The sequence below is a fragment of the Cololabis saira genome, chromosome 1, assembly GCF_033807715.1.
Source record: "Cololabis saira isolate AMF1-May2022 chromosome 1, fColSai1.1, whole genome shotgun sequence".
Taxonomy (NCBI): domain Eukaryota; kingdom Metazoa; phylum Chordata; class Actinopteri; order Beloniformes; family Belonidae; genus Cololabis; species Cololabis saira.
Genome location: NC_084587.1, coordinates 54,040,771 through 54,068,476, shown reverse-complemented (window position 1 = coordinate 54,068,476; position 27,706 = coordinate 54,040,771). Strand labels below are relative to the sequence as shown.

Here is a 27,706-nt window from a genome sequence, read left to right as displayed (position 1 = left end):
TGTAAGGCGGACGTAATTGAGGCCACCATGAGAAGTTAAAGGGGGAAGGGGGATGCGTGAATCACCCGTGAGTTGCGGACGTGTTAGAGACCATCATCATTAGAGACCAGCTGACTTTCGACATCCCGGTGAATCACACGGTGGAGAGGACAGGGACCAGCACGGTGGCGATCTGCACAACGGGGTATGAGAAGTCATCGTTCACTGTTGTGCTTGGTTGCCACGCTGATGGACAAAAACTATGGTGATTTTTAAAAGAAAGACTTTGCTTAAAGAGACTTTTCCAGCCGGAGTCATTATAAAGGCAAATGAAAAGGGCTGGGTGGATGAAGGCATGATGATCCGAGTGGCTGAGGCAGGTCTATGTGCGGCGACCCGGTGGTTTTTTCCACACATCACCATCGCTGCTGATCTGTGACTCTATGCGCGCCCATCTCACAGACAATGTAAAGAAAGAAGTGAAAAATATGAACGCTGTGCTTGCTGTTATTGCGGGAGGTCTGACGAAGGAACTCCAACCGCTGGACGTCGGTGTGAACCGGCCGTTCAAAGTGAAGCCTGAATTATGGTTCCGCGTTAAATCGATGCAGAGCCTACGTCGTAGCCTACGCCGGAGGGTACCCGGCAACGCGTAAACTACGGCGTAGGCTCTGCGTTGGTGTAACGCGGAACCATAAATCAGCCTTAAAGGGGACCTATTATGAAAAACACGTTTTTTCTTGTTTTAACATATATAAAGTGGTCTCCCCTCACCCTGCCAGCACAGGGGAGACAAAATACCATGAATTTCTGCAAGGTCTCTGACCCCCGCCTTACAGAGTCCCCCAGTGTCACGTGACCTTTTTTTTGAGCCATTCTGAATCTGCACCTATGGTGACGTCACCATAGGCGCTCATTTCCATAGGTTCAGCCTCCGCTGCTGAAACCACGCCCACAACCAGCTCTCTCCGCTGCTGGAGCGGTGATCCCTTCAGCCAGTCGGACGGCGCCGCGGCGGAGCGGATCCGGGTTAAATCATCCAGGTTCCCGGGTGGTTTGGGAGCTGGGTCCTCGGAGGTCCGTCCCAGGTCGGACCAGCTTCACCCTCCGAGATTTTCAGCCAGATCTGTCGGTTTGATCCCCGGTAACGGGCGATGCGCCGCAGATGCGCTCCGGAGTCGATCTGTGCGCCGGGCGTGGAGCTGCGGCGCCCGTCGCGCAGCATCTGCCGGGCAGATCCGGCTGAAATTCCGCTGGTCGGTCCCCGGGAGTCCCTGCTACCAGTCCAGGCGGGTTTCTGCGGTCCCGGCCGGTCAGAACCGGTCAGATTTCCCGGTTAAAGCCGCGGTGATGCGCGATGCGCCCCGGAGCCATGCTGGGCGCCCGGCGTGGCTCCGGGGCCAGCGTTCAGCATCCGCCGGGCAGATCCGGCTGAAATAGTGCATAAATGTTATTTATATACAACTCATATTTTATTTTTTTAACAATAAAGTTGCCATTTGTGAAAATTCAGTGTTGATTTATTTACAGGCTCGGGCTGCTCTGGCGGAGCGAGGTTTATTCTCCTCCCCTGCTACACGTCATTCAGGGAGCCAATCAGCACAGAGCCTCATTATCATACCCCCCCTTCCCTTAGAATGGAGCACAGAAAAAGGGGTTAGAAGCGGTAAAACTAGTGACAGGGCCCACAGGCTGGATTTATGATTTATGTAGAAAAAACAAGCTTTAGATTGTTTTTAAGACATTCAAGGCCTGTTTAAAATATACATTAAATGCCATAATAGGTCACCTTTAAGGCTGCGAGCGGCATGGGAGCGATGGATGACTGAGGGGGAACACAGTTTCACCAAGAGTGGAAGGCAGCGCCGGGCAAGTTATGCCACAGTTTGCAGATGGATTGTTGATGCGTGGGCTAACGTGTCAGCTGGGACTATTTTGCGAGCTTTCACAAAAGCCGGCATTTCCGAGGCGCCGCACGGCACGGAAAGTGACTCTGACAGCGAGGAAATTCGGACTGGCACAGCTGATTTAGCCGAGCTCTTTAATGCAGAAACAGAGGATGAGGTCTTTGATGGGTTTGATTAATGTAAAAACTGAAATAAAATACAATCAAACTAAGTTTTGCTCCTGTTCTATTTTTAAATATACACACTTGTGTGCTTGTGTGTGTGTTCTGCGGCGCATGTGTGTGTTGTTTTAAGGCGGCGCTCCGTGTGTGTAGACTGCACCTTTTCGGTCGATGCGCAGTGTGTGTGTTTTAAATACAGAAATGACACACAAAACTGAAGGTGCGCTTTTCCACACGGCGCGCCGAATGGTCGCAAAAATACGGTACTAGTGGAAAAGTGCCATAAGTAACTAACTCTTCTAACTCTGCATGAATGCTTCTGGGTCGACCCATGCTAACATCACCTTTTAGTGGACCTTTTAGAAGATCACCTGAGTAGTTGTAGAAAGGCCTGACAAAGGTGTCAGACCCACACTAACGGTACTGATCCAGGTCCTGCAGGAAATGCACAGCGATTAACAACTATTTTGATCTTCACAAATTATTAGTGTGATAATTAACCCTTTTGAGATTGTTTTTGACAGCCCTCCTCTGTCAGGCATGGACGTCCCTGGACACGGTATCCTTTCATCTGGTATATCCTATTCATTCCGGTATCCTTTCATCAGCTGAACTCTATGAGAATTCAGTTTTACCATAGTCTTTACCAGTCTCAGATCCCTTCACAGGGGAAAGCAGCTCATCTATCCAGCTGGGGGATTGTCCTGGTAAAAGATCCTTGTCAGAAACACTGGAGATCTGGGAGGTGGAATGGTCCTTTCCAGGTGCTTCGTGTAACCTTTCCTGCTGTGAATATTGCTGAGTGAACATCCTGGATCCACGCGACCCTGGAAGAAGGTTCCGGAACCCCCGGATACAGAAATCCCTGAAAATAGCAAATTGAAGCCTTAAACTTTTGGAACTAATTGGAAACTTACTTCAGTAACGCTGCAACAGGGGATTACCACATTTCCTAAGGATTCCTGGTGATGCTGGAGGTGCTGAGCATTGTTTTGGTCTGAATAAAGACTGACACTAACATAGATTACCCCTGCTGCCCTTACCCCTCCTGCCCCTTCTGCCCCTGCTTCCCCTGCTGCCCCTGCTTCCCCTGCTGCCCCTGCCCCTGCCCCTGCTGCCCCTCCTGCCCCTACCCCTGCTGCCCCAACCCCCCTGCCCCTTCTGCCCCTCCTGCCCCTGCCCCTCCTGGCCCTGCCCCTCCTGCCCCTGCTGCCCCTGCCCCTGCTGCCCCTCCTGCTCCTATCCCTGCCCCTGCTCTTGCCCCTACCCCTGCTGCCCCATCCCCCTGCCCCTTCTGCCCCTCCTACCCCTGCCCCTACAGCCCCTGCTGCCCCTCCTGCTCCTACCCCTGCCCCTGCTCTTGCCCCTGTCCCTACCCCTCCTGCCCCTCCTGCCCCTCCTGCCCCTACTACCCCTCCTGCCCCTGCTCCTGCTGTTCCTGCCCCTCCTGCCCCTTTTGTTCTGCTGTGTGATTCTGTGTGTATGTTTCATGATTATGAGAGCAGTCAATGCTTATATTTTTGTAGATTAATGAGTTCTGGGTTTTTTTCCCTTAAACAAGGGTTTTACCCATAGAGAGTGTAGATAGGCATTAAGTCTTTTACAGACCTCTGTGATTTCTGGGGTCCGATGTTTGGCTATTCTAGTGGCCACGGAGGTAAACGGTGCTGTATTTTATAGCCTCGTGTCCTGTAGGCATTTTTTTTTTAAACTTCATTAATGGCAGCACCATTTCCCTCTGTGGTGTAGTAAGTGATTCGTTGAAAAAGAAAAAAAAAGTGTGATGGAAAATTTAGCCTTGGCCACTTGATTAAACAAAAAATGCTGAGAGCGACAGAAATTTAGCCATGGCCGGTTAAGTGTACAGAAACATAGTCTGTCCAAAAAAAGATTAACATCGATTTGCGATATACTAACATTGACAATGTTATGTATATCAGAAACGTAAGGATGAATCATCATTCTTACGTTTGTTACCTTTGCTTCTTTGTCATTGTGCATTGAGACGCCTGTGTGTTCTGACCCTTTTGCATGCAACTGTTTAATTAAATCTACTGAAATCTGGCTCATCTCTCAAGTCTTAATCTTGGTAATTTAGACACTCAGTTTCAGTCCAAATATTCACCTAGTTGGAAAGAACACGAAGAGCATTTAATAGATTTTTCCACAACAATTTGTTACTTGACAAAGTTTGCCTCGCTCCGGACAAGGCATCAAATCTTATTGAGGGAAGAATCACAGTGAAGTATTTCAAATAATCAAATGGTTTCCACACCAAGGCTTCTACTGCCACCTACTGGTTACAAAGAAAATCACCATAAAACATGGCTACTCAGCTGAACATGAGTTACTTTCTGTTAAAAGGAGCATTTTTGCATATATATTTTAAGTTTATGATTGTATTGAATAATTGTAATCCAAGCACAATAAACTTAAAAAAAAAAATGTTTTCTTATTTTCCTCACAATTTCCCCAAATTTCACAAATAGTAAACTTACCCCTTTGTTCAGGCGTTTCTCCCCAGACCTTGAAGACAGCAGTCATTAAACCACTGATGAAAAAGAACAATTGAGACAAATTGCAGAATTACAAATCTCAAATCTTCCGTTCATCAGTAAGGTTATTGAAAAAGCTGTGTTTTTACAGTTAAATACGTTCTTAACTCTGACCAGCCGCTTTGACATCTTTCAGTCTGTTTTCAGTGCAGCATTTAACACAGCTGATCATGGTATATTACTAGAGCAACTGGAGAATTGGGTCGGACCTTCTGGCACAGTATTCGACAGAATCTTACTTAAAGAACAGGAACTACTTTAGGTAACTTTATATAAGAATCGACACGTTGGAAAGGAACAAATAGAAAGTGGACTGTCAAGACAGAAAAGCCAGGATGTTCAGTACGTCAAAAATTTAGACTCCCTGTGGTAGATCTGTGTAATATTAGTCAGTTACTTCTTTCTTAATTTTTGTTATAACATGGGACGTTTTTGCCACCTCTTGGATGGACATACAGTAAAAGCCTCAAGCATGGCTTGCTAATAGGAGTGTAGCTGCCTAAAGATCAGTGCATGTGTGTGTGTGTTTTTTTTTAAGATTTAGTGGCTGTAGTGGCCTTTATTCAAGGTGTAGAGAGAAAGATTGGGGACGACATGCAGCAAAAGGCCGCAAGCCAGGACTCGAACCTGCAACCGCTGCAAGAGGACTGTAGCGTCAGTACATGGGCTGCTTGCTTTAACCACTGTGCCCCCCAGCGGCCTGTGTTTTTGATTTACTGCAAGTATTTACTTAAACCTGCATTTAAGTATTTTGAGTAAAGTGGTCTGCTAAAGTTACCTCCTTTCTGATTAATATTATCCTTACTAAATTGGTCTGTTCTGTTACATTTTTCCACTAGCTCAGATAATAATAAACAACAAGGTAAATTACCATAGCTGTGCAGATGACACACAACTTTACATTAGGCAAGCCAAGTTTATTTGTATCCCAGATTTCACTAGACAATTCAAAGTACTTTACTAAAACGATTTTTTCAAATGCATTAAAAGTTACTTTTTAGTTAAAAGTTTAAAAGCAGAAACTAAAGACAGACAGACATAAGTTAAAAAGAATTAAACAAATTAGATGCAAGAAATAAAGGTTGGAGTGCATTATGGTGCATTTCTGAAATGCAGGAGTAAATAAAAAAAAAAAAGTTCAACCTAGACTTAGAGCAATTGAGAGTTTCAGCAGCTCCCAGGCATGCTGGGGGTTTGTTCTGCAGGTGAGGAGCATAACAGCTGAACACTGCCCCACACAGGGTACAGTAAGTAGGTAGTACCCTGATGACATGGGGGTTCTGGTTGGTTCATAATGGACCAGGAGATCAGAGATTTGCTTTGAATCTGTCTTCCTCGGCTCCAAACACTATTATTTCTGTTTTATCTTCATTTAACTGAATAAAAATGCTGGCACTTTCACTCTTCAATTTGATCAATGCATCAGTGTCTGAATTGGGTTATAGTCTCCTGACAAGATGGTTGTACAGGTTTGCGTGTCATCTGCGTATCTATGGTAACATGTCAGGGTTTTTTTTCATAATTTGAGTGCGTGTGAACATAAACATGTTAAACAACAGAGGCCCCAGAATGGAACCATGGGAGCTCCACATGGATTTTGTTGGCTCCGATTTGTAGTCACCTAAAGAGACAAAGTAGCTCCTATCTTTCAGGTAGAACTCCAACCAGGCAAGTGCTGTCCCAGAAAGTCCCACCCAGCTCTTCAACCGCTCTATCAAGATGTTCTGGTCGACCGTGTTGAATGCAGCACTGAGATCCAGTAAGACCAAGACCAAAATGTTGCCACTATCCGTATTGGAGTGGAGGTCATTAAGGACCTTTACCAGAGTTGTCTCAGTGCTGTGATGTAGCTGACTGGGAAACATGAAAACAGTCATTTAGTGTTAGGAGGTTGTACAGCTGTTGAAAAACTGTTTTAACTATGATTTTACAAAGAAAGGGGAGGTTTGACACGGGCCTATAGCTGTTCATTAGTAATCCGTCTGGACTGTTCTTTTTTAAAAGTGGCTTAATGACGTCTGTTTTTAGGCACAGAGGAAAGATACATGAAAGGAAGAAATTGTGTTATGGTTTCTCTCAGTGGAAACAGAGGTGGCACATATCCTGCATCTAGGAGCACTTCATTTTACTGTCATGTGAACCATCTATTATATGACCAATTTTAAAGTTCTTTTGTATAACCATTTATTAATCAACTATGTGCTTGTAATATGACACTGAATGATGCTGTGGTCCACACACTGCAAAAACTCAAAATCTTATCAGGAATATTTGTCTTATTTCTTGTTAAAATGTCTCTTTTTTTTTTTTGAAGGACTCTGCTCCACCATCATCTAATCACTGGATAAGGGAAGTCATGGCTCATCTCAAACTGGAAAAGATCAGGTAAACTGTTCGGGGATCCACTGAGACATTTTATAGGATCTGGCAGCCTTTCCTGAACTTTGTGGAGGGTATGGATCCTGATAATATAATGTAGGAGTCTTTATTCATTTTCATTTATGTTGGCCCTGTGTCTGATGGTTATCTGGCAATATGTTATTTAATTTCTTTTTTTTTTTGTCTGGTTTTTGGGGGTTATTTTTCTTGTTTTTGTTTCTCTTTTCTGTTTGACTGTACAGTCCTGTTTTAATGATAAAAAACTAATAAAAAGACTTTGATAAAAAAAAAAGTCTCATTTTTAGTCAGAAAAATCTCATTACACTTAAAACAAAAGTCATTACCAGAAAAATAACTTATTTGACAATTTTCACCTGTTTCAAGTAAATTTTCACTTGAAATAAGTAGAAAAATCTGCCAGTGGGACAAGATTTATCTTCTTATTACAAGCAAAAAAATATTGTTCCACTGGCAGAATTTTCTACTTATTTTAAGTGAAAATCTACTTGAAACAGGTGGAAATTGTGTTTTTTTTTCAGTGATGAGTCTTGTTTTAAGTGTAATGAGATTTTTTTTGACTAAAAATGAGACATTTTAACTAGAAATAAGACAAATATTCTTGTTAGTTCTTGATTGTACAAACTGTAATCCTACACCCACTTTCTGTGCCTATAAATAAACTCTGCTGGGTGCAGACAGGTTGTAGTTTACAGCTAGTGTGCTACCCTTGCTGCAAGAAATAAGTTAAGTCTCAGCTTCTTTCTTCAGATCACTGAGTGTTTTTCTCTCCAACAGTATCAATAATATTTTTTACCACTGAATTTGTCCACAAGCTCATACATTTAAGGTGAGTGGAGGAGGGGTGAGGATGAGTAGATCTGAATAAACATTTAACAAGTATTTTCATCTATGTATCGTTTCTTGATGATCTCTGCCTGGAAGCTTCTGTTGACGTTAATAAAACTCTCAAAGAAAACGCAAGAATGGTCTGTCAGAGCAGCATCTGTCACCAAAACTGTACAGCTGTTCAGACAACGTCACCAGGTGACAATGAGCCCATACAAGCGCTGAGTAAATGCATAAAGCAAATGAGGATGTGCCACAATTTCCTCCAGCTGAACTAAGCATTTAAGAGTCAGCAAACAGCTTCAGCTACAGCTCCAAACCACTGATGAATCTGGTGAAGTCATGGACTAATGTCTCAGCAGGACCTTGAAAAACCCATCCACGTGTTTATCTCCAGTCAAATTGATTACTGTGTCTATGTATAAATCACTGAATGGTTTAGGACCAAAATACATCGGGGACTTGTTGCCATGGCAACCATCCAGACCTCTCAGGTCTTCTGGTTCAGGTCTGCTCTGTGTCCCCAGAACCAGAACTGAACATTATAGAGAAGCAGCATTCAGCTTCTATGATCCACAGATCTGGAACAAACTTCCATAAAGCTGCAAGAACGCTGAAACCCTCAGTTCTTTTAAATCAAGGTTAAAAACTCACATGTTTACAGCTGCCTTTGAGTGAATTATTTAAACTATTCTGAAACGGGAAGGATCCTGTACCTTCCTGTTTATTGAGCAATAGTAGAGGAGCTGCACCTCATTTACATAATAAGGCAGACATGCATAAGGGAAAGTAAAAGCAAGGAATGCATGTATAAGGAAAAGGAACAACAAAATATACAGGACTGTCTCAGAAAATTAGAATAGTGTGATAAAGCTTTTTATTTTCTGTAATGCAATTAAAAAAATTAAAATGTCATACTCTTCATGTATGACATTTTTGTTTTTTTAATTGCATTACAGAAAATCACAATATTCTAAATTTCTGAGACAGTCCTGTATATATTTTTGCTTTTATTTTTAATGTTGTCAGTTTTGGTCCTACATAGTAAAGCATGTTGAATTGCCTTGTTGCTGAAATGTGCTACACAAATAAACTTCCACTTATGTTTGTAGATGCCAAAAGAACAAACTATTAAGAGAATAAATCTATGATTTCAGCATTGTTAAAAAAGAAAGACCTGGACTCTGGAATGACATCTATTTAGTGAAATAGGCGTAGATTACAGGTCTCAGTGTCCACTTGTGTGTGGAGCTGAGGAATGTGACATCAGACCTGCAGGGCTGCAGGTCCTCACTGAGGGACAAACGTATGATGTCATGCATTCTCCAGCGATGGGTGGCCGCTCGGGCTGACTGTCCCTCACACAAAGACGTTTACAGGAGAGCAAACATAGACGCAGGGCTGTGCGCTGTACGGTTATAAAAAGGTTGACATTGTTTGGACTGTAACTGGACTCCAGCGGGCTGCAGCATGAGCCTTAATAACAGGACAAAACACAACTATTCTTAGATCTTTTGTTGTGCTGACGGCCCTGAGACGTCCGAAATCAAGCTGACGACATGTGGAAGGTCAAACGTGAGTCTCTCATTGTTTAAATTGCAAGTGTCTGTGTTTTTTACTGAAGAACACAACTTTTTGCCACCGATGTCTCAGGGATTATACATTTGTTCGGCCCAGATGGGGTAGATGTACATTACTGCCATGAACGCAAAAACATTCATGGCTCTTTTTCTCAGACTTTATAGAGACATCAACTCCAATTAATTTAACGTCACATTCCCGTGTGTTCATGTTTTATATCAGAAACGTAAGCATGTATCTGGAGTGTGTAATCCACATGAATGGGGAAGAGTAAGAGGACATGAACAAAATCCCATCACTAACATCTGTGTAAACATTTCTATTATGTGTTTCTCCAAATCAGAAAAAGCTGGAACAATATGGAAAAGTCAAGAAAGTCGTGAGTCTCACCTTTTTCTTTTACACTTTATTTCTTACTTTTTCTCACCAGATTTTACATTATTCTTTAATATAAACCCATTATTCCATTCAAGCCTGCAACATTTGGGGGAGTTTTTACCTGCCATTGTTGATGTAATAGTTTCTCGGCGGTATTGTTCTGGGTCTGGAAACCACATAGAGACAACCTCTGTTGTAATAGATGCTTTATAAATAAAATGTAATTGGATTGAACATATCTCAAGTTTCCCAGTTTGGAATCATGTTATTCCTTCTCTAAACACTTAAAAGGCTCTCTGTGATGAAGGATACCAGGAGATGGGGAGGTTCTGGTATTAATATTTTCCAGATATTTGTGAAAACACATCTTAAAGTGGGCAACAGAGTAAACATTCTCAACACAATTCTATTCAACACAATTAGTCTTTTTTGTCTTGGATCACTTGATATCTGTTGGTGGTCATCTCAGGTCCCCCTGGACACGGAGGAGTTGATCACTGCCTCTGGACATGGTTAACCATGATGTTTACAGTACATTTATGAATGCCATTTGTGAATCTAGTTCCATATTTTAGCAAAGGTTTCTAACAGTAGTTCCTCCCCAGTGTGGTTTTATCCTCTGTTGATGAATGAACGTTCTTGATTGAGAGCCCTCTGAGGAGCAGGGGATCATGGCCCTTTATTATATTATTCCTTGTCTGATTTGATGATATTTTGCACTGTAGAAGGAGAAATATACAAGATTTCTTCCAACCTTTCTTTGAGGAAGATCCTTGTTTTACATTTCAATGATTTTCTCATGCACTTGCTCGGTCTTTCATGGGTTCAGCTCTTCTACTGCATCAAATCATCATTATTTTTTTTCCTTTGGTGTTTTACTGTTGGGAAATGCTTCTTTGTAACGTGTTGTAGACCCAATGCAAAATGGACCTATATTAACAAATCAAATGAATAGGACAAAACATGAAACAAACTGCAAACTGTCACAGTAAAGGTATATATTTGCTCCTTCTCTTTATTATCCATATTTTTGTGATTTGGGGTTTGATATGAGCAGAAGTATTTGTATCTACCTGTATACTGTATGTCCACTGTACATGTTTTTATGCCATTTAATGTTATTTTGATGCAGCTCCAAAATCGTATCCTAAGGAGATGAGGTACAAGCCCCTTTTGGAGGTAAACATCATCGTTTTCATCATCTAGCAGCTTCATCCATAAAGTATAAAGTATATCCATAAAGTAGAGAATATGACGTTTGAACTAACTAACTAACTAGACGCTCAGCTCTTCAGCTGTCAGTGCTGACATGTGATCTAATCCAGTGATTCTTAACCATAGGGCCGCGGCCCACACTTGGGCCGCGAGCGCCATCTAGTGGGCCGCCAAAAAAAAATCAGTTTTGCACATGTGGGCCGCGAGGGCCGCGGGACTGCATAGCAACTCCCGACCAAATGAGGAGAAGACACTCAGCTAGCTGTACGTGTAATAGTAAGAGAAATGGAGTGTAGTTACAGAGTAAATTCTTCATTTTGCACAGAGTAGGTTTAGATCCGCCAGGATCAGGGATCGATTACTTGGGTCTGCGCCCAGAGCGAGCGAGCGCGGCGTGATCATTTATCCTGACGCGTCCCCGCGGCCAGGGAGGTCGGTGCCTCTCGGGCTTGCGGGCTCCGTCGTTACTGCTGAAGGATTGTACATGTAGATGCGTGGGCTGACGTGTCTGCTGGGCTGGACTGTTGTTCGGGCTTTCTCAAAAGCATCGGAAAGACTCGACTGCTCCGCAGCCAGAGAGCTGCGGGCTCCTGCCCGTCTGAGCTGATCAGGCTCGGATGAAACCTGACGCGCTGAGTCCTCTGACAACTGATTAATGTAATATCTTAAATAAAGTACAATCAAACTAAGTTTTGTTCCCGCTCTATTTTTAAATATGCACACTTGTATGCTGGTGTGTGTGTTGTTGTAAGGCGGCGCTCCGTGTGTGTTGATGGGGCCTTTCCACACGGCGCGCTGTGTGTGTTTACAGAAATGACACAAAACTGAGGGTGCGTCTTTCCACAGGCGCCCGTATGGTAAAAATATGGTAATTAGCTTGAGTGTATACAGAGATGAGAAGCGTAACAGGTGGAAAGGAAAACTCAACCCGGAATGGACAGATTCATCCTGGTTCTGGGACAAAACCAGTGTCTCATACGTTCAGAGGCCGAGGCGTTCAAAGTGCGAAAGTGAAACGCCACTGAAACAAAACACAAAGTTTTTCATCAAACATATCCACTCAAGTCTGAACTGAAGTCACAGAAAATAAACTGATAATCTTAAAACATCCTGCCCATATTTTGGTCCACATACAGCTGTGAAGCAGCTTTCTCCACAATGAACATAATTAAAACTAAATATCGTTCCAGGCTCACCAATGTTTATATTCATTTATTATAAAAAATGTGTTGAGACAATTAACAAAGAAAAGGGGAAATTCAAACTGCTGGTAGAGAAATAAAATAAGATAGCATTTGAAAAATAAAATAAAATGTATTTTATTTTTAAGAGAAAAAAATTCAAGTAATTCAAGTTAAATGGCAAATATGTACTTTTTTTATATAACAGTCAGATGCAGATGTTGAAACAACTATGAGGCTACTTGAATATATATATATATATATTCCGGTATATATATATATATATATATATATATATATATATATATATATATATATATATATATATATATATATATATATACAGTATATATTATGATGTTCTGGACCTTCGCTTGAGTACATTTTCTCTAAATGGACCTCTTAAAGTTTTAGTTGAATACCCCTGCTATACAGTGTTAATATTTAATGGACCCCGGGCCACTCTGTACTGAAAAAATTGGGCCCCAAGGTCAGAAAGGTTAAGAACCCCTGATCTAATCCCAGATCCTACAATGTTACTCTGGTATCAGTGTCAAAATAAACCCTTTTCTGTTCTGTGTTTGCAAGCAAGTGAACATGTTATAGTTGTGTTTTGAATAAATGGTGTCATTAAAAAGGCTAAAGATATCGATAACGGTTCTGTGTTTTCACAAAGAGCCAAAGATAGTGGAATAAAGAGAGTTTCTTTGCTGTCTCCTGCGTGACTCCTCCCTGTGTGTTCAGAGCCTGGCTCCTCCCGACCCCATGTCCCAGTTCAACCTGAAGAGAGGTTCCCCAGAGGAGGAGTTTCCTAACCTGGCCAGGAACTCCACCTGGATGGGACGGATTCTCACGCTGGCCATGTACCAGAGACAGTTCAACCGCTGCACCGAGAGTGGAGTCATCTTTGATGACGTGCTCCGTCCCGGCATCGAGGAACCAGGTGACATCACAGTTCAGTGAGAGGATGCTGGTTGTCTAAGAGTTACACTCAAATTCAAATGGGAGACATGTTAGTGTTTTTATTTTAATCTTTATCAGTTTTATTTTCCTTTGTTAAGGAATGTTTGATCATTTTTTTAAAGCGTGATCTACCCACAGTAACTCCACCTCCAACTGGATGGTCTCCTGCGACAGGTTCATTGCTTCACAGCACTTACACCTCAGTAAAGAGGAAACTACTGTAGCTCCCAGAGCTGGAGGTGTTTGGACATCATTGCAGAAGACTAAGAGACTCAAACTATTATCAATATTAGAGAAAGTGAGACAGAATGCAAGAAAGAATGAGAGTAAAACTCTCGACCGTGTCATAGAAGTGATTTAACTCCAGGCCTGTAGGGGGACCCACTGAGCAGCAATTCAGAAAGGTTCCTTTAAGTTCAATTGATCAGAGATCGTTTCAATATTGAATTTGCTTTAACTCAAACATGTTGCTGCATTATTTGACTACATGGATTAAAAGATGAGAAAATATTTTGACATTGAGCTTTTTATTTAAGCTGTTTGCCAAAACATTATCAGGATGTAGTTTTATATTGGACATGAGACTTTAAACTTGAATTTGAATGTAAACACATGCATATTTAAGGAAGGGTTTAGGAATGACAGCCCTTTCATAGACTATATGGGGTCATCTCACATTTTTCTCCATTTTACTTCAATGAAATACTTTGATTGATTAGTGTAACAATAACTCCAAGTATGGAGTTTGCATTCAGAAGAAGTTGCTTTTAGTCCCCACAAGCTGTAAACCTTGGATAAACCTCCGAATTAAAAAGATGAGACGAGACTTTGATAAAATCATGTTCAAATACCCAAAACAGTCCTTAAACAGATGATAATCTGAATCAGAAGAACAAAAAGGATGAAGAAGACTAGAATGCTCATGTTTTTCGGTTTAGAACTACACGTCCTCAAGGACCTCGGTTCTGATGGTATGGGTTGTACTGTTAGCTAACAGCCAAACACAGCAAACCCAACATGGGCGATGCTTCTCAGCACTGATGGACAATGAGTCGAAACGCAGCCTGAGACTTTCTGAGGGTAAAGGAGTGAGAGATTCTGCATGTGACGGCCGAGTCAATGACCTGATGTCAGCCTAACCAAGCTGCATTTCATTCACTGAAGATGGAACTTGAAATAGGACCACAAACAACCACAGTCGGGGTCATTAAAAGCACCTTGAAGGAAATAATCTGTTCATTGTTGGCCACATGTTCTTGACCTCAGTCACTGCCTGAAATTTGCTGATACAGAGTAAATTTGTCCTAATACATGAGGGATCTGGAAAAAGAGCTCATTCTGCTCATTAAAGCGCTGTTAAACCTGCACGTTCCTTCAGGTTTGACTGTAAACACCCCGACATTTAAAGCTGCTGGTCTGTAACTGAGGAACACATTCTGCTCCTCGACAGCTAAAACGAGCTCGTGTCCAGATGTTTCAGATCTAATTGTATTCCTAAAATGTCCTGTGACTGGACTAGGGGTTGACAAATTTTGACTTTATTGTAGACTGTCTCACTCACAGACTATTTTTTTTTCTTTAAAAACGTGACAGTCTTGTACTGATTACATCTGATACTTCTTTGAGAAGAGTACACCAGAAAGAAATGATCTGGGTTTGTTGGATAATCCAGAGCAGACCTGACTGGATTCAGACACACCTTTACCTTTATGTCTACTAATCTTACTGTGCTCATGAATAAGTACTTTTACTGAGCAACGTCTTCAGCCGTGGTTTGGTTTTGTTTGTGCCTGCACCATCTCCTGTGTGTACATCTCCTCAGATGTCTTTCCAGTTCACATACATCCCGCTGAAGAGTATTTTCATTCAGTCCCCCTCTTTTATAGCCAGCTACAACTCTGTGAGCATTTATTTAAGTATTATACATTATTCTCCTGTGTTTATTCCTTCTGCCAGTATCAGTTTGCATCTCTCCACAGTCACTGGTACGCTGCTCAGGAATGCCTTTAGACAAGTTGCTTTTTTGTGTCAAAAGAAAAACTATACACTCACTTCAGAGCCATTTTTAACTCCATGCTAAAACAAAGTATACAGTATTCACATTACTTGATATGTTAGTATTTAACCTGATGAAGGGAAAGTACCTGGACTGATATGTTTCTCTACTGAACCTCACTCAGAACGACTGCTTCAGACTCAGAGAAAGAAAAAGTTGAATGTTGTGACTTTACTAACTCTTTTATAATTATTCATTAACAGAAGTTGTCTCTAGGATCTTTCCCGATACCCAGAACATAAACCCCCAAGCAATTATTACATAAACAGTGGCAGGTAAAAACCTCCCCTAGTGGGAGAAAAACCTTAAGCCAAACAGTGGCAAGAAAAACTCCCCTTTAGGAGGGAAGAAACCTGGACCAGAACCTGGATCATAAGGGGGGACCCTCCTGCTGGAGACCAGCTGGACAGAGCAGGAAAAGAGAGATCAGACAGAGAGAATGAAGAGCAGAGAAAGGAGAGGGGGAAAGCCAGGACGTCAGCAAGCACACAGCAGACATCCACACAGAGAGGTGGAAGCAGCAGTGGGATGATCAGAGGGTGGGACTGCAGGTCACCATGCAGCTCCTGAAGCTCCGGCCTGCAAACATGCAAGAAGAGAAAAAAGGAGGGGAGGGGGCAGACCAGCACAATAAACTACAAGAACGATGGACAACAATGATGGCTATGAGATACTTATAATTGATAGAAAATGGAAGAGGAGAAGAGAAGAAGGGAAGAGGAGAACTGAACACTAACTAGAGGTTTATTAACACTAACTAGAGGTTTATTAACACTAACTAGAGGTTTACTAACACTAACTAGAGGTTTACTGACACTAACTAGAGGTTTACTAAACACTAACTATAGGTTTACTAAACACTAACTAGAGGTTTACTAAACACTAACTAGATGTTTATTAACACTAACTAGATGTTTATTAACACTAACTAGAGGTTTACTAACACTAACTAGAGGTTTACTAATACTAACTAGAGGTTTACTAACACTAACTAGAGGTTTACTAACACTAACTAGAGGTTTACTAACATTAACTAGAGGTTTACTAACATTAACTAGAGGTTTACTAACATTAACTAGAGGTTTACTAACACTAACTAGAGGTTTACTAACACTAACTAGAGGTTTACTAACATTAACTAGAGGTTTACTAACACTAACTAGATGTTTACTAACACTAACTAGATGTTTATTAACACTAACTAGATGTTTATTAACACTAACTAGAGGTTTATTAACACTAACTAGAGGTTTACTAACACTAACTAGCACTAACTAGAGGTTTACTAAACAGAAAGGTTTTAAGTTTGGTTTTAAAGGTGGAGGTGGTGTCAGCCTCCTTAACCCAGATTGGAAGTTGGTTCCATAGTAGTGGTGCCTGATAGCAGAAGACCGTCCTCCAAATCTACATTTGAAGAGATGTACACACGGGAGATGGTACATTTATTAGTATTAGCAGAAGGAAAAAAAGCCCTGAAAATAAGTTAAATAATAAGTTAAATAGGTAACCAAATGAATCCACATGCAGGAGTTGTGTGATGTGTGTAATGCAGGAGTTATCAGAGCAGATGTGAGGGGTGCTTGTGTGTGCAGGTGACTGCTCTGATCCCGTGTCGGTGGGGTGTGTGGCCGGCGATGCTCAGTCCTACATCCTGTTCTGCGACTTCTTTGATCGGGTCATCGAGGCCTATCACGAACACAAGATCAGCAGCCAGACGCCAGAGAGCGACTTCAACTACGACAACTTAAAGGTAGCAGCTCACATCACTGATGGAAACGATAATCTACAGCTACACAATGCAGAAAATGACTGGAAGCACTGCTTCTCACGGACACGTGTGCACGTGTTTTCACAGGGGGGCGATGACTTTGACAGGGCGTATGCCGTACGCTGTGAGGTCAGTGCTGTTCGAGGCATTGAAGACTTCTGCTTCCCCACACACTGCAGCCGAGGAGAGCGCAGACAGCTCCTCTCACTGGCCAGGAAAGGTGCTGACCAAACACTTTTCATTGTGGATGGATCCAATCTCAGCTGCCTAAACAGAACAGATTGCTTTCCAGATTCAAAGAGTTGATGTACATTGCATTTCTTCTACATACAAACGCCAGACAAACTTCATCACTGCCCTCTCTTTGACAGCCAGCCTTTTAATTCAATCTTCAAATACTGCCAGTTGTTTGAAAACATGTTTAATTCTCAAAGTGGTATGTTTAAAAGTATGTACATCTGTATGTCGTACAGAATAGTTCTGTACAGTTGTCCAAACACCCGTCTTCTTCGAGCCAAGTGGACTGTAGAATGGCTTCTTTTTCTGAAGACTTCTCCTCCGAGTAGCTTCATCAGCTCCGACTGCTGGTGGGGAATACAGGTTGTTATATGCGGTTGACTATGTCAAAATGGACAGACCCTCTCTGAACAGAGACCTACAACCCGGTCTCGGCCTCCCTACCCAGGAAGCTTATGCAACATTCACACAAGCCGCACCTGAACAACGAGCCACCGACGACCTCCATCATCAGACAGCAACACAACCAGTTTGGGGTCGTCAGCCAGCTACGGGGTCATGAAGAAGTGAGTTTCTAAGAAATCCACCTAAAGAAGTCAGCAACATAACCTGTATTCCCCACCAGCAGTCAGAGCTGATGAAGCTACTCGGGTGAGAAGTGAAACGTCTTCAGCAAAAAGAAGCAATTCTACAGTCCAATTGGCTCGAAGAAGAGGGATGTTTGGACATCAGCATGACCTGGATGACGGAGAAGCTTCACCAACTATATGTTTAACACATGAGGTGATCTACTGATCCAGCTCCACCTCATGCCTGTCTGAACTAAACACTGACTGTGGACATTAATACCTGCTGCAGACATGCAGGAACTACACCGAGCTGACCCCCGTCTCTGCGTGTCTCAGCTCTGCAGGGCCTGGAGGACGAGCTGCCAGGACGCCTGCTCCTACTGGAGGATCTGACCCAGGACCAGCAGACACAGCTGGACCTGAAGCCTCCGTCCTCCCTGCAGCTCCGCAGCGGCGTGGCCCGGGACTGGCCCGACGCCCGAGCAGTCTGGTGCGTTGGCCTTTTCTAGGAGCTGCAAGGCTAGAAAAGACTTGATCACATGGTTTCACCCTGACCCTCCTTTATTTACATGTCAAATCCTCCAAGAGAAGCACAACTTTATCCATAAGTACATTAATGTGAGAAACAATAGCCGTCTCACATTAAAATGGAAGTTTAGTATAGATTAGACCAGGGGTCGCCAACCCAAAATGTTTTAGAGCCATAAAAAAAATCAGAAACGTAATGCAGGATATTCATCTTGCAGGTGGAGTAAAGACGGCAGCTTGGTGGTTTGGGTCAACATGGACGACCACCTCAGGCTGGTGTCGATACAGGAAGATGCAAACGTGGCAGAAGCTTTTAAATGCATCTGCATCAACCTGCAGAAGGTCAGTGAAGGCTCAGCTTCTCAGAGATTAAAATGACAAAGATTTCCTCAGTCATGTGTCATTGTGCTTTAGTTTTTCTTTAATACATAATAAATTTGCTATATGTTTTATTAAATCCAAGGATAAGAACACTTGTTTTTTAAGGGTTCTGATACATTGACGACGTGTGATCTATCACTGAATCCATGTTTAAACACACAGTTCCCATGGGGATGTATCAGCTATTAAGGATAAATGAGTCGATATCCAATTACTTCATTCACCCCATAGCCCTAAACTGCATCTTTATTTGTTTTTATTAGTATTATTATAATTGCTGCCCTAAAACGCAAAAATTAATATATTCTAACACGTAAAACGAGGCACAAAAACATGAAATATCGTATGTATTGTATGGTCTGAATTGAAATGTTAAAAAAAATCTTATTGTGAATCTCTATTTTTCAGCTTTCTTTTGCATTTCTCATACAGTCCAGTTATTTTCTGATATGGCTGTTGTAGGTTACATTTCTTGCCCCTGTAAGTTATTTGAGAGGTTGGCATCACTCTCATAAATCACAATACATAATTTGTATTCTGACATTTGCAAACATAGCTGTAGGATTGCAAAAAAAAAAAAAAGGAATAGTACAAAGCTGAGACAGTGTTCCTGAGTTGTGGTCCTCAGGACTTCTTTTGCTCAATGTGGTGCTTCTAATAACCGACTGAAACTCACAAGGCCTGCCAAGGCCTGATAAAGATGTGTTAGGGCTGCTCAAGCAGGGAAACATCTGCAGGTTCCAATCTGGAAACCAGGTATAACTGCTTCTCAGGATCTTCTCTTTCTCAACTCAACTCAATTTATAAAGCGCTTTAAAACAACCACAGCTGAAACAAAGTGCTGTACATAAGAGGACAAACAATCAACAGCAAAAGACAATAAAAACAATTAAATAAACAAATAAAATTACATAAAACCACTAAAAACAGAGCGAGGTCTCATACTGGGTTAAAAGACAATGAGTAAAAATGGGTTTTGAGGTCAGTTTTAAAAGCAGACAGTGAGGAGGCCTGTCAGTGTCACGGCTCAGACAGGACAGAGAACCCAAATGCACAACACCAGGCAGGTCAGAGTCCAAGAGGCTTTAATCTTTGTCAAAAGGCAGGCAGGGGTCAAACCGGGTAGTCAGGCAGATCAGGCAAACAAAACCAAAACGGGCAGGCAAAAATCCATAAACCAAGAATCAGGCAGGGTCAAAGACAGGCAGGCAGGCAGGCAGGCAGGCAGAAACAGAACAGGATATGAAGGCTGGAAAGCGAGGCAAAAACACACGTCAATCTGGCAAACTAGAAGGTGGAAATGGGCCGGTATATAAGGGGAACTGCTGATGAGGGAAACCAGGTGTGGAGCTGGGTGGGGAAGCACAGGTGAAGGGAATGAGTGGATCTCTGGCTGATTAGGGTTAAACAGTAAAAAAAACCTATCCTACACTGTGAAACTGTGACAGTCTGATGTGCAGAGGTAAAATGTTCCACAACTTTCTGACCCGTTGCTTCCTTTGCTTGCGTGTATCCAGCTGGAGCAGCGCTATAAAGCGCTCAGGCACCCTTTCATCTGCAAGCAGCAGCTAGGATGGGTGACGAGTTCCCCCGCTGACGTTGGGACAGGTCTAAGGATCAATGTCTACCTCAAACTCCAACACCTTCCTCAGAACAAGCGTCTGCGGGACGTCCTAAAGCGGCTGAGGATTTGCATGAACAAAACAGGTATCCAGGAATAATCCTTAACTTCCCATGACTCAGATGGGCTTCACAGTATCTACATTATCATGTGTTGTTACAAACAGATTTTCTCCTGTTCTTACATTAAATTTTCTATTCTTTGTTTATATAGCACGTAATCCTGACAAATTTAATCTTAAGGTTCTGCATCAACACAGTTCAACTCATTAAATAGTCAAATTATTACAAAACAAACAAAATTAAAGCTGCAAGCAGCGATGAACGGGCCCTCGCACTCACGGCCACCGCCCCCCATAAGCATATCAGAAATGACACCACCCACGACTTCCTATGTCAAACCATTCAAAAGATATAGCAGAAAAAAGGGACAACCAATCAGAAGAAGGGGCGGGGCTAATTCAGGCCAATGAAGGTGAAGGACTCCATACAGAATCTGATGACACCACCCACGACTCTCTATGTCAAACCATTCAAAAGTTATAGCAGAAAATCGGGACAACCAATCAGAAGAAGGGGCGGGGCTAATTTTCACCAATCATGGTCAAGGACTCAATACCGAGTCCCATGACACCACCCACGACTCTTTATGTCAAACCTTTCAAAAGTTATGGCAGATAAAAGTATTCTAGGGGGCGCTGTTGAGCCGTTAGGCCACGCCCATTAATGCAAACCATGAAATATCAAATGTATCGCCAGGCCTGGCTTGCATGCAAAATTTGGTGACTTTTGGTGAACTATCAAATATGGACCAATCAGATGAAGGGGGCACGCTTTTTGGCGTCTAGCGTCGCCACGGTAACACTTTTGAAAGAGAAAAGTAATGCACGTAGTCGCAAGATGAAGAGGCACATTTCGATGTATAACACACCTGGGTGCACGTTACGGTTCGGGCCGTATTAATTGCCGAAGGAATGGCATAAATTGCGCCAAAATTACACAGTTAATTCAAAATGGCCGACTTCCTGTTCGGTTTCGGCCATGGCGCCAAGAGACTTTTCTTTAAGTTGTGTATGGATACAGGTGTGTACCGATTTTCGTGCATGTACGTCAAACCGTATTGTGGGGCTTGAGGCACAAAGTTTTCCGGGGGGCACTGTTGAGCCATTTTGCCACGCCCATTAATACAAACCATGAAATATCAAATTTATCGCTAGGCCTGACTTGCATGCAAAATATGGTGACTTTTGGGGAACTATCAAATATGGACCAATCAGTTGAAGGGGGGCGCGCTTTTTGGCGTCTAGCGTCGCCACGGTAACACTTTTGAAAGAGAAAAGTAATGCACCTAGTCGCAGGATAGAGACGCACATTATGATGTATAACACACCTGGGTGCACGTTACGGTTCGGGCCGTATTAATTCTCAAAGGATTGGCATATATTGCTCCAAAATTACGTGATTAATTCAGAATGTTCAAAATGGCCGACTTCCTGTTCGGTTTCGGCCATGGCGCCAAGAGACTTTTCTTTAAGTTGCGACATGATACAGGTGTGTACCGATTTTCGTTCATGTACGTCAAACCGTATTATGGGGCTTGAGGCGCAAAGTTTTTTCGGTCTGAACCAATCAGATGAAGGGTGGGCGCGCTTTTTGGCGTCTAGCGTTGCCACGGTAACGCTTTTGAAAGAGAAAAGTAATGCGTGTAGTCGCAGGATGGAGACGCACATTTTGATGTATAACACACCTGGGTGCACGTTACGGTTCGGGCCGTATTAACTGCCGAAGGAATGGTATAAATTGCGCCAAAGTGACACGATTAATTCAAAATGGCTGACTTCCTGTTCGGTTTCGGCCATGGCGCCAAGAGACTTTTCTTTAAATTGTGTACTGATACAGGTGTGTACCGATTTTCGTGCATGTACGTCAAACCGTATCGTGGGGCTTGAGTCACAAAGTTTTCCGGGGGGCGCTGTTGAGCCATTTTGCCACGCCCATTAATGTAAACCATTAAATATCAAATTTTTCGCCAGGCCTGACTTGCATGCAAAATTTGCTGACTTTTTGGGCACGTTTAGGGGGGCAAAAAGGCCTTCCTTTTGTCAGAAGAAAAAGAAAAAGAAAAAAAAAAATTCCTACAGATACAATAGGGCCTTCGCACTGAAGGTGCTCGGGCCCTAATAACAATAATAATTAAAGCTGCAAGCAGCGATGAACGGGCCCTCGCGTGTGCAATTTTCACCAATAAAGGTCAAGGACTCAAAACTAAGTCCGATGACGCCACCCATGACTCTTTATGTCAAACCATTCAAAAAATATGGCAGAAAATAGGAACAATCAAATATCGACCAATCAGAAGAAGGGGCGGGGCTAATTTGCACCAATTATGGTCAAGGACTCAAAACCGAGTCAGATGACACCCCCCAGGAGTCTTTATGTCAGACCATTCAAAAGTTATGGCAGAAAGTAGGAACTATCAAATATCAACCAATCAGATGAAAAGGGGGCGTCGCCACGGTTACACTTTTGACTGAGCAAAGTAATGCGTGTCGTTGCAGGATCGAGACGCACATTTTGATGTATAACACACCTAGGTGCACGTTACGGTTCGGGCTGTATTAACGGCCAAAGAAATTGCATAAATTGCGCCAAAATTACACGATTAATTCAAAATGGCCGACTTCCTGTTGGGTTTCGGCCATGACGCCAAGAGACCTTTCTTTAAGTTGCGACATGATACAGGTGTGTACCGATTTTTGTGCATGTACGTCAAAACGTATTGTGGGGCTTGAGGCACAAAGTTTTTTAGGGGGCGCTGTTAAGCCATTTTGCCACGACCATTAATGCAAACCATTAAATATAACATTTTTTGCCAGGCCTGGCTTGTGTGCAAAATTTGGTGACTTTTGGGGCACGTTTAGGGGGAAAAAAGGCCCTAATTTCGTCGGAAGAAAAACGAGAAAAAAAACAATTCCTACAGATACAATAGGGCCTTCGCACTGTAGTGCTAGGGCCCTAATTATTGCCTCATGAAGGAAACCAACAGATTGCATCAAAACATTTATTCGATACAATCTTCCCTCCTGAGCAAGCACTAGGCGACTGTGGAAAGGAAAACTTCACTTTAACAGGAAGAAATATCTGATAGAACCAAACTCTGAAAGGGCGGCCGGCTGCTGAGACTACTGTGTACGGAGCTAAAACAGTCAGGCAGGCGGAAGCAGCAACAGGATGACCGGGGATTGGGGGGGGGGGGGGGGGGGCGGGACCGCAGGCCAGAACGCAGCTCCCGAGGCTCCGGCCTGCAAACATGCACAAAAGAGAAAAAAGGGGGGCCGGCACAAGAAACTACAGGAACGATGGACAAAAATGATAGCTATGAGATATTTATAATAAATAAAAATGGAAATGGAGAAGAGAGGAACATAAAGGGAGAGGAGAAGAAGGGTGAGAGGCACCGCCCAGTGGATCATGTCGGTCCCCCCTGCAGCATAAGCCTATAGCAGGATATCTACCGCGAAGCTATGTTTGAGACTTAACTATTACAGTCTTGTTCTATAGTTGCAACTATGACTACTGACTCTAACACACTAGAGTTTACACTACCTAGAGATTTACCAACACCAGCTAGAGGTTTACTAAACAGAAAGGTTTTAAGTTTAGTTTTAAAGGTGGTGTCAGCCTCCTTAACCCAGATTTGAAGTTGGTTCCATAGTAACGGTGCCAGTTCAACATGACCTCAAGGACAGCGGAGCAGTTGTTCAGATTTCATTCTTCTCAGAATGACAGCTTTGTTTACAAACCTTTCCCCAGCAGACTCCCCAGCTCTGTACCGTGTGAGCAACGCTACGACCTTTGGCCTGAGTGAGGTGGAACTAACTCAGCTGGTGGTGGACGGAGTCAAACTGCTGATCACCATGGAAAAGAGGCTGGAGGCCGGCAGAGAGATGGAGGAACTGGTTCCCACACAGAAGTAGGACTGATGATCGGTCTGTGTCTCTCAAAGTAACCAGATGTTCCGCTGGATCTGAAGGAAAATGAATAACACCCACACACTAGCAGACTATATATATTCTATAATCTGCCCTTGAAAGAGTGGTCTTAGGCCGATCGCTCTTGGTCACAATCTTTCTGGTGGAATGTAAACAAGATGACTCTGCCCCCCACTAACCCTCCCCCTCTCCCACGAACACCTGCGGATCCCTGTTGCAGAACTGTACCGAGCCGCCTGATAACATCAAGGACATTTGGCTGAGAGCAGCTCTGGGCGGAGGTTCACGGACGGACTCATCGCACACACCACCGCACACACACACACACACAGTCACTGATAACCCCCCCCCCCCAATCTTCAACGCCTTCCCTGGCTCCCCTCTTATCAGCCCCCCTGACATGGACGTCGAGTTCGGGCGCCACGCTGCCGCGGCCCTCACTTGGATGAACTGTGCCGGGATCCCCCTCCCCGACTTGCCCACCCCCCATACCCACAAGCTATGATGTTGTTAAGTTGTGTGTATGTTGCTTTTCTGTGCTGAGGTGTTTTTTTGCACCTTGACACTAGGTATTAATACACTGTGTGAAGATGCCTTTTTTTCCCCCTTCTCCCTCCATCCCAGTGTCACCCTTCCTCTAAAAATGGCGTCCGTATTAATGGTGCCATCGGTGTGAACCGGAGTCAAGTTCTCTCGTCTGATTTATGTCTGACTTGGCAATAAAGCTTTTTCTGATTCTGATTCTGATTCAGATATATATATAAAATTGTATTGGAAAGTTGGAGATTTTAACAAATGGATTAAATGGAGACAAGCTATTTTGGAGGCTGCCCCTGATGAAAAATAATGAATAATGTTTCTGCAAAAGCTTCAACAGGAACTTTGAATGCTGGCGCTTTTGTACATTATACCTCTGAGTTGGTTCATCACTATGGATGTGTGACCTAGTGGTGTAAACCGACCCAACTGGGATGGGAATCCAAGGTTAATTTTTGGCGGGACTTGTTGATTGCAGGGATGGAGGGCGGCGTGAGCTTAATTATACTTCCTAAAAGAGAGAAAATATTCCTTTGTGTGGATTTAATTTTCAACATGATAAAAGTCTTCTGTTAAAATACCTAAGTACTGAGATACCAAATTGATCAGCGCTACGACTACCTCAGCATACAAACAAATGGAAAACGGATGAGTAAAGTCCTGCAGGAGTGCTGATCACTTTCATCAGGGAATTACCTAAATGACGCCTTCATTCTGATCTGACACCTGACATGTTAGATAAAGACACAAACATCATCTGTCCATTGTTCTTTCATTGTTTATTTATTTGATTATTTATGTCAGATGGGCATTAAATGTGTTTGTGAAATGTATTTACTTACTCCTATTTTATCTACAATGTGTCATGCCTTATTTAGACAAATACCAAGGTGTCATCAGCAAAGGTTTTCTTCTGTCACTACTGAGCCACCTCCGTCCCGGCAGCCCGCCGTCTCTCCGTAGGCTGGGGGGTTAGAAAAGGACGTTATCAGGGGAGTGATAAGGTCTTTGTCAGTTGTGCCACTACTCTGTTACCAAAAGGCAACTTGTTCAAAGAGACTTCAAGAGTTGCCAAAGACTTAGGGCCAACCCCAATGTTCACCCTACTTTCTACCACTAGCCCTCACCCACTACCACTTCACCCTAAAATTGAAGCCACAGGCGTAGGGCCCTTGTAATCTTCCCTAGGGATTGGGACACCACTTGCTACGTCACTGCGTGGTTTACGTTCGGGTACGTAAGTGACTGCGTAGTTACGTTTGCACATACGTCACACCATATCAGGAAGCCCAGAGATAAAAGCTGTTTTAATTTCAGCTGTAGCGCTGTTAATATGCCACTTTATTAAGTTTTAATATTTTTTCAGGCGTAAAAGTAACCGTTAAGATCCCCAACCTGGGCTCAGTTTATCCAAATAACGCCTGTTAAGAAATTTGCTCCGATGTTTTCAGGGATGACAAGAGCCACCGGCGATTTATGGTTCCGCGTTAAATCGACGCAGAGCCTACGTAGGTTCTGCGTTGGTGTAACACGGAACCATAAATCAGCCTTTATTCTGGCGAGATCTGAAGATACAACGCAACAACGAGCAAGCGAGTGATTATGTACATTCACTGAGTGAATATTATGAACGTAAAATCTATATTTCTCGCTAGAAATGTAATCAAAACGCATTTTTATGCAGAAATTAACTCAAAATATTGATTTTATTCACTAAAAATGAGAAAATATCTGCCATGTTTTTTTGTTTGATTCAGTCTGTAAATGATGACGTAAAGCATTCTGGGAAATTTCTCTAGCCCTCAGTCGGCGAGTCAGTATCTGAAATCCCTCACTGTGAAGGGTTAGATTCATACACACTAGCCCTTGTTATGTCCACTAGCCCTACATGCAAAGAGGAATTGGGACACCACTACCCTCACGGGAACGCACAAAATTTAGGGGTAGGACTGAAAAGTAGGACTAGGGGGGGATTGGGACTGGGCCATAGTAGGCTCTTTGAACCTGAGAACCGAGCTTTTTGGAAGTGAGACATCCTCTAAAATGATTTGTTGAGACTGATTTCTGGGCCACAAAAGAAGAAATAGATGTAAGTAATGACACAGAGACACGAGATGAACCTTGTGTCCTTGGCGGTTGGGTTTTGGTTCTTTTGTTTGTTTGTTTTAAAAAAATAAATTTCTATCTGTGTTTATAAGGGTCCCATCCTTGTTATTTCCTTCCCTGTTTCCATCTGTGTGGGTTCTTGAGTCTTATCTGCATTGTTTCTTTCACCTTTTCCCTGGGCCTGGATGAAAGACTTGGTCAAGAACCACCCACAGCGGCTCCGCAGCAATGCTCACTCTGGTTCCCCACAAGGCTTCGTACTGGGCCCACTGCTGTACTCCATCTACATGACCTCACTGCTGTACTCCCTCTACACCCATGACCTCACTGCTGTACTCCATCTACATGACCTCACTGCTGTACTCCATCTACATGACCTCACTGCTGTACTCCATCTACATGACCTCAATGCTGTGACCACATTTTCCACACACTGAGTGTATATATATATATATATATATATATATATATATATATATACAAAGACACACACACACACACACACACACACACACACACACACACACACACACACACACACATATCTATGTATGTGTGTATATATATATATATATATATATGTATATAAAACAAAAGAAAGAAAGGGAATAAAACTGAAAAAAAAGTTCTGAATGTGTGTTCCTTTTTGGGACTTCATTCAAAAACTTTCAAAAGTCAAGCATGAAACTTTTTGAGGGGAATTCAGGCTGATTAGAACATTACTGTATTACTCTTGTTTGCAAGGTTTTGTTTTCTAAGCTGGGGTT

At 42.8% G+C, this 27,706-nt stretch overlaps 1 protein-coding gene across 2 annotated transcripts; it reads left to right on the top strand.

Annotated features, from left to right (window-relative positions):
- The first annotated feature begins 9,210 nt into the window (after positions 1–9,210).
- zgc:172076 lies at positions 9,211–27,029 on the top strand. 2 transcript variants are annotated; one of them, XM_061726374.1, is made up of 10 exons: positions 9,211–9,402; positions 9,752–9,787; positions 10,919–10,965; positions 12,927–13,125; positions 16,794–16,951; positions 17,057–17,189; positions 18,112–18,265; positions 18,522–18,645; positions 20,202–20,391; positions 24,121–27,029. In XM_061726374.1, the coding sequence occupies exons 1-10, from the start codon at positions 9,387–9,389 to the stop codon at positions 24,279–24,281; spliced, it is 1,218 nt and encodes a 405-aa protein (XP_061582358.1). In that variant the 5' UTR covers positions 9,211–9,386; the 3' UTR covers positions 24,282–27,029. The 2 variants fall into 2 exon arrangements, with proteins under 2 accessions (XP_061582358.1, XP_061582350.1); XM_061726366.1 differs by having other exon boundaries at positions 24,118–27,029.
- The last annotated feature ends 677 nt before the right edge of the window (positions 27,030–27,706 follow it).